Source organism: Amphibalanus amphitrite, unplaced genomic scaffold (assembly GCF_019059575.1).
Source record: "Amphibalanus amphitrite isolate SeventyFive unplaced genomic scaffold, NRLGWU_Aamphi_draft 000160F_arrow, whole genome shotgun sequence".
Lineage (NCBI taxonomy): Eukaryota > Metazoa > Arthropoda > Thecostraca > Balanomorpha > Balanidae > Amphibalanus > Amphibalanus amphitrite.
The window spans coordinates 1-7779 of NW_024881655.1; the positions used below are offsets into that span (position 1 = coordinate 1).

Here is a 7779-nt window from a genome sequence, read left to right on the forward strand (position 1 = left end):
CGAGCATCTGGTGACGATTGTGTAGCAGATGCAACTCATTACTTGTACCGAGAACACAGCGCCTGACAAAGGGACACGTTTTTGTCGAGGCTTCATGAACGGCTCATTTTTACGCGATGGTCGGCCTGATATCGTGTTCTCCACGGTCGTATTTACAAATTGCAACCGAGCCGCGCCGTGGGGTAAGGCGGCAGGGGTTTTCGCACTACGGCTGCGGTTGAACTACCGTCCTGTGGTAGAAACTTCAGGACGATGGCGCGTTTCATACAAATCTGGGCGCAATGTTTGTTTGCTTCTGAACTTATACATTATTGCTGTGAATTCTTGAAGTTGGAGTGTTTTCAAAGCAATTTGTGGATTATTCAGTTCTTTATACAAACATAGAATAGTATTATGAACATTGTGTGGAAACTCAACTACTGATATGAATATGATCAATTACTTAGTTTAGGAATTGATACACATTTGAAGAGATTTGTCTGGCAAATGGTGTAACAACCCTCAAGCCTATCATGATCTGAAGCTGTTGTAACAAATCAAAATTGCTTTGATGTTACATAGTACCTTGTTGGAAAGACTAGAGCATGGTTCAAGATGATGTGTAAAAATTCAAGATTTGTGTGAAAGCTTGTGACTGAAGAACGAAAACAGTTCTATATGATGGCTCAATCAAACATGGAAATGGATGACAAAAGTAGAGTTTCAAAATTCCTGATTCCAGCATGTGAAAATAACTTAAAGGGACCCTCCCACCTTCAAAAAAGTTAATGAATTGGCATGAAAGTGATGTCGCTCGGTTCAGAAAGGGCAAAAACGAATATCTACCAAATTTCATCGAAAAATATTCACCGGTTTTCAAGATATTAGACTTTTACTTTTGTTTACTTTTTGGGATCTCCGCTGTTCCTAGCGACTTTATTTGAAAGTGCGGCATTTGTTGCGCGCAAAGCAGCATATACCATAGAGTTCAGTGATATACCACCGCGTGCTACAAAACGTTTTAGTCAAACATTTAACGGACGTTCGAAAGCCTGATGACGTCATCAGATTCCCGTAATGGTTAAGAGATAGGGACCACGCTGGTCCCACCCTGCAAGTAAAGGGAAGAAATTTCTTGAACACCATAAAGCTGCGGGGGTTGCGACCAGGATAAATGGTGGTTTCTGAGCCTGGCCGCAAACTTGGCTATCTCAACTCAAAACTAATGTTAAGGTGGGAGGGTCCCTTTAAGAAATTCATAGTTCTTGTAGTATTGCATTCTTCTTATGTACAGTTATAGGTTTTGTTCGGGTATTTGAAATTCATTGTGTCAGTTGAGATATAGATGGATTGTGGACAAATGTAGAATAATTGTATGGTAGCTAGGTACTGGTTCAGTAAAAAGGTATGTGATGAATGCCATGAGAAGGTTTTTTATGATTTAATATATGGTCGTTGTTGTACGTACCTACAAAAATGCAAGCTTATTAGCAACTGCCAACTAGTATCTGAATCAAATTGAAAGTATTTGCCATGAATGTAAATATGTAGGGTAGCCTGGGGCAAGACGCCCCAGATAATTTATTTTGCTACATAACTTTTGTCCTAAATCACCTGGAAGGCCAAATTTGTGCTCAATGCGTTCTTTGGACATTTTACTTTAAATTCCACCCCTCAAATTCATTCACTTATGATCGGACTCCCAGCTATGAAGTGATTTGTGAAGCAACTGCAAATGGGGCATTTTGCCCCAACCCCAGGGCAAAACGCCCCACGGCCCGGGGCAAGAAGCCCCATACTCTAGATTACAGATTAAACATGCTAGTTGACCAAATCTTATATGAGAGGTCCGTTAGACCTTGGGAGGCACGGCACTGAAGTTAGCACCTTCCATCCTATCAGGTGTTCAGCTATGACACTATTGTATGAGCAGGTTTTTCACCTGCCTCATAAGGCAAAATAATTAATTATTGTCATGCAACTGTCCACCAAATACTTCCTTTGCCATCCGGTTGCTGAGAAAACTACACATAAATGCATAGAAACTTACTGTTTGCCAGCTACCGAACATTAGGAAGTGGGTAGTACGAACAACACATGAGGCAAAACGCCCCATGGGGCTTTTTGCCCCGCGACCTACTGGGGCGTTTTACCCCATCACGTAGTTCGGTCAGAAAACAACGCCTTGCACTCCAGCAAGACATAATTTAACACGAACCAACCCGGCATTATAAGCGTTAGATAATAGTTGTTCAAAATACATAAAAGTCGTTAACCTGAGGTGGACCATAAAAGAACGCCATGATGCATAACCTGACAACAAAACATAAAAATCACTCCAAAAACACATTTTTGGCTATATCTCCCTAAGGAGTCATCACAATTTCTTTCCAGTCTGGTCATATAATGATCATATAGTGCACGTTTTATAGAAGAGAGAATATTTCCCCAGATCCTTGCCAGTTCCGAGAAACATCGGTGAGGCGTTTTACCTCGGCGGGGCGACTTGCCCCGGTCTACCCTACCTGCAAAGTATGTCAATAAATTTGTGTGATGTTGACCAGAGAGCTTTATCATCTAGGCATTCATGTCGCTTCTTACATTATGGTGTTGAGCATAGTAATTACGGATGAACTTTGTGCCAATATCTTCAATGCACAATGTATGTGTGACGTAATAATATGGCTGCCACTGAGCTGCCATATATGTGCAGTAAATACGGGCGGCTCAAGGGCAAAGGTTGTTATTGTTTGGCGTGTGGCTCGAGAATACACGGGTCCTGTTGTTCTCAATTCTTTGAGGTATATTGATGACACAGACTCGTGACATGGTGTCAGAAGTAAACTGAACCCTTCGTGTTGATATTTTGCCTGGTTGGCATTGCCTTCATTACTTGTATTCTCACTATGAATCTTCGATCGCCAACCGAGTTGAATTTCGGGGCGGCAAATATGGCTGCCGAGTGGGCAAGATGGAGCCGAGACTGGCAGTATTATGCTGCGGCCCGTGAGTTGGCTGCGAAGCCTATGGCGGTGCAGCTAGGGACTTTCTTTAATTGTGCAGGTGTCAGTGCACAAGAGATCGCGACACATTTTGAGTGGCAGGAGGCGGACGGCCTTCCGGCCCTCCTGGCCGAATTTGAAGCCTACTGCAACCCACGACGAAACGTCATTTTGGAACGTTTCACGTTCAACACCCGGCAACAGCGTCCGGATGAGAGTGTGACAAGCTTCCTGGCTGCCCTGCGCTCACTGGCGGCTACTTGTGAATTTCATGACGTGGACGACATGATTCGTGACCGCCTGGTCATTGGTGTGCGCGACCAGGGGACACAGCGCGCTCTTCTTCGTCAGTCGAAGCTGACGCTGCAGGAAGCGATAAATATTGCCATCTCCGAAGAGGCGTCAACACGTGACCAACAGAGTATGGCCGGTGCGCGCTCAGAAGAGCCGCAACAGAACACTAATGATGTCTGCGCAGTGTCCCAGCCGGTCGCACCCCCGTCTTCTGTTACGGTGAGCGCCCAGTGCCGCTTTTGTGCCCGGGTGCATGTGATGAGACGGACACAGTGTCCCGCGTGGGGCAAAACGTGCAACGTGTGCGGCGGCCAGAATCATTTCTCCGGAGGGATAGCGTGCCCACGGCGACGACCGGCTGGAACCAGTGGCGCAGCGCTGGGCGCCGCGGGAGGAGCTCGTGCGCCTCGACAACGCCAGTTCGGGTCTGGAGACGGTCGGCGCCGCCCACCAGACGGCAGTGGGCCTAGAGTCGCCGCGGTACAAACGCCTGAAGATGAAGACCCATACATCGTGGGCGCTGTTTTCGAAACAGGTATGGACCCCTCCAGGGTATACAAAACTATGCACGCCGACAATGGGGAATCTATCAGATTCCTGGTTGACTCCGGCTCCCAGTGTAATGTTATCGGTATCAACGAATATGAGCGAGTGTCAGGTGACGTCACCCACAGGCATTTGCAAAACAGAGTCACTCACCTGCGCATGTATGACGGGTCTGTGGTAGCAACAGTGGGGAGAGCCCGGCTAAGTCTGTACAAAGGGCCCGACAAACGACGTGTAGTGATTTTGTGCCGTGTAGTCGCACAGGATGTCACCCCGATCCTCAGCCTGTCATCATCCATTGACCTGGGCCTTCTTCAGGTCAATGATGTCGACCCATTGGACTACGTTCCCCATGTATATAGAACCGACAGCGCCCCTGCCGTGCCGACACCGACTTCCGCGGTCACAGACACGCGACAGGGTGGGACTATGATCGGACAGCAGCCATCTTTGCTGACAGCTGAGACCGTCCTCCGCGAGTATCATGATGTATTTGACACATCTTCGATCGGGTGTGTGCTGAGTGATTATGCGATCGTCACTGATCCTACGGTCCGTCCGGTGGCTGATCCGCCGCGTCGCGTGCGTGTACATGTTCGAGATAAGCTGAAGGCAAAGCTTGATGATCTGACAAAGCACGGTCTGATTACCCCAGTAACCAGCCCAACGCCGTGGGTCTCTAACCTGGTGGTTGTAGACAAGCCATCTGGAGACATTCGTCTGTGTCTAGACCCAAAATCTCTCAACGAGGCGGTGCTGAGAGAGCACTACCCGACGCCCACACTTGATGAAGTGACCTCTCGCCTTAGTGGTGCCAAGGTGTTCTCTGTTGTAGACGCCAGTCGAGCCTTCTGGCAAGTAGGATTGTCAGACGCATCTGCCAACCTGTGCTGTTTCCACACGCCCTTCGGCAGATATCGCTGGGAACGCCTCCCGTATGGTATAAAGTCGGCACCAGAGGTGTGGCAGCGAACGATGCATGAACTGGTGAGCGGCCTTTCCGGTGTAGAGGTGATTGCGGACGACTTTGTCATCTATGGCTGTGGTCAGACGCGAGCAGAGGCGACTCTGGACCACGATAAGAACCTTCTGGCATTTCTCGATCGCGCACGCTCCCGTCATCTCCGTCTGAACCCTGACAAATTCAAATTTAAGGTGAGTCAGGTGAAATGGATGGGTCACCTTCTCAGCGATCGCGGCCTACACGCCGATCCTGCCAAAGTGCAGGCCATCACTGATCTTCCTGCCCCGACATCAGTAATCGAGCTCAAAAGATTTCTTGGCATGGTGGGATATCTGTCTCGGTTTGTGCCCAACATTTCCGATGTGCTGCATCCCCTACGTCAGCTGACTCATCGCAATGTCGGCTGGTTCTGGAGTCCGGCATGTGAGAATGCATTCCAAACCATAAAAGACCTTCTGACATCGGCGCCGGTCCTCTGCTTCTATGACCCCAGGCGAGAAGCGACCGTACAGTGTGACGCCAGCAAAGCCGGTCTAGGCGCGGTTTTGCTTCAGGATGGACATCCCGTCATGTATTGTTCGCGTTCACTTACTGCAGCAGAGCAAGCGTACTCTCAGATCGAGAAAGAGCTGCTCGCCATAGTGTTTGCAATGACCCGGCTCGATCAGTTCGTGTATGGTAGGCCGGTCACAGTACAGAGTGACCATAAGCCGCTCGAGGCCATCATGGCAAAGCCCCTAGGGGATGCTCCTCTTCGGCTTCAGCGCATGCTGCTCGCACTGCAGCGATATGACATAACCATAGTGTACACTAAAGGATCGCTAGTGCTCGTGGCCGACACCCTGAGCCGAGCAGCTCTGCCTGAAACCAGTCAGTCGGCGTGTGCAGTGCAACTTGAAAACGTTGATCTGACGAAAGGCGTTTCGATCTCCCCCCAGAGACTGATGAAGCTGCGATCAGCTACCGCCGATGATCCCATTTTGTCTCAGCTGCTGAGGCAGCTGCGCTCTGGCTGGCCGGCGCATCGCCGAGACGTTCCTGAGCTTCTGAGGGGCTACTTTCCGTTCAGGGACGAACTGGCCGTGCAAGACGGACTGATCTTTAAAGGCCGGCGCCTCGTGGTTCCTTTCAGTCAGCAGCGAGAAGTGATAACTGAGCTGCATCGTGCTCACATTGGACTCGCTTCAACCCTTCGACTTGCGCGTGAGTGTGTTTTCTGGTTGGGTATGACCAGCGCTTTGAAGGAGACCATCCTCAAATGTACAGTGTGCCTGGCACATCACCCTGCTCAGTCTAGGGAGCCCATGATGTCACACGAGCTGCCAGATCGTCCCTGGCAAAAGATAGCTGTTGACTTGTTTGAGCTGAACGGTGTAGCATACAGCGTTTTGGTTGACTACTACAGTAATTTTGTCGAAGTTGATCGGTTGGCTTCAATGTCAACTACCAATGTCATAAAAGCCATGTCAGCTCAGTTCGCGCGGTATGGGATCCCAGAAACCATTGTCAGTGATAATGGCCCGTGCTACGCCAGTGCAGAGTTCAAAGCATACACAGATCGTTTGGACATTGTTCACTGCACTTCGAGCCCGAGCTATCCCCAGTCAAACGGGAAAGCCGAAAACGCTGTTCGCACGGTAAAGCGCTTGTTCAAAAAGGCACTCGAGTCGGGCGGAAACCCACAGTGGGCTCTCCTTGCTTGGCGGAACGTACCGACGGAAGGTATAGGTGTCTCTCCGGCACAACTCATGTTTGGTCGCCCTGCTCGAACTTTCGTGCCTCAGGTGCGCTCAAATTTCACGGCACCCGGCTCCCCAGATGTGTCGCGCGAATTGCTGCAACGAAAGGCTAAACAGGCGACATACTACAACCGAGGCACCCACTCTCTCAAGCCACTGGAAGCGGGCCAGTCCATCCGCATGCGGTTGCCCGGACAGGCTAGATGGTCACTCGGTGTGTGCGTGAGGCCACTGACCCACCGCTCGTACCTTGTGAAGGTGAATGGCGTGTTTTACCGCCGGAATCGGCGGCAGCTTCTGGCTGGAGATGTGGGCTCTGATGTGGACTGTGATGAGCGAAATACTCCAGTGCGTAACCCACCGGTACTGAACTTGCCTGCTTTCCGTTCCCGGGAACAGGTGCCACGCCCTTTCCAGAGTCCCTCATCGGATGAGGCAGGTGACCCACAGGTCCCAGATATGCCTGATCCCCTGCTGGCGCCTCCAGTTTCAGCGCCACCTGATATCCCTGTCCGTCCCGCTCCCTCGGCAGTACCAACGCCTGTCCGCCGCTCGTCGCGCGAATCTCATCCGCCAGGGTACCTGTCTGACTACGTCACTAAATGAGAAAGGGGCGGGGTATCGGGTATCGATGGAACTTGTGATGTCGTGTGTTTGCGCAGTTAAAGGTTTTGTGCTTACATGCCGGTGGAAATTGTGCTATCGTTGTGTGCGCATTTTCCCTGTTTAGGCTTACCCGTTATGCATCAGTGTTTTGGGTGTTCTGACGCTCGTCTTCGCGTATACTGCTCAATGTTCAGAAGCTATGTTCATTTGCTGTTCCTGTTCGATGATGGGATGTAGTGCCTACTGTTTTGGCGGTAAGGAAAGGGAGATGTGACGTAATAATATGGCTGCCACTGAGCTGCCATATATGTGCAGTAAATACGGGCGGCTCAAGGTCAAAGGTTGTTATTGTTTGGCGTGTGGCTCGAGAATACACGGGTCCTGTTGTTCTCAATTCTTTGAGGTATATTGATGACACAGACTCGTGACAGTATGTAGCATGTCTACAACCCTCACTGATCCTGCTATAGCTATAGGCATTTGGCACCAGCAAGACCAAGGGCATGAACTTCACAGTTGCTCAATTCCTTTTGTCATGTACCACCAGTCACTTTTTACTTAAGGTGCACATAGCAGTGCACACAACAATGTGGAGAGGGCCTACACAAAAACAACATGATTAGTGTGCACTATGCACAGCATTGTACCC

General features: G+C 49.9%; 1 protein-coding gene across 1 annotated transcript; it reads left to right on the top strand.

The window, feature by feature from the left end:
* The first annotated feature begins 2721 nt into the window (after positions 1 to 2721).
* Positions 2722 to 7535, top strand: LOC122383328. Its single transcript, XM_043369640.1, has 2 exons — positions 2722 to 3810; positions 5724 to 7535. The coding sequence occupies exons 1-2, from the start codon at positions 2886 to 2888 to the stop codon at positions 5756 to 5758; spliced, it is 960 nt and encodes a 319-aa protein (XP_043225575.1). The 5' UTR covers positions 2722 to 2885; the 3' UTR covers positions 5759 to 7535.
* The last annotated feature ends 244 nt before the right edge of the window (positions 7536 to 7779 follow it).

Excerpts from the sequence above, each read along its gene's own strand:
- LOC122383328 (XM_043369640.1), top strand. The coding sequence starts at position 2,886 with ATGAATCTTCGATCGCCAACCGAGTTGAATTTCGGGGCGGCAAATATG. Across the intron at positions 3,811-5,723 it reads GGGCGCTGTTTTCGAAACAG|AGACTGATGAAGCTGCGATC; the intron begins GTATGGACCCCT and ends ATCTCCCCCCAG.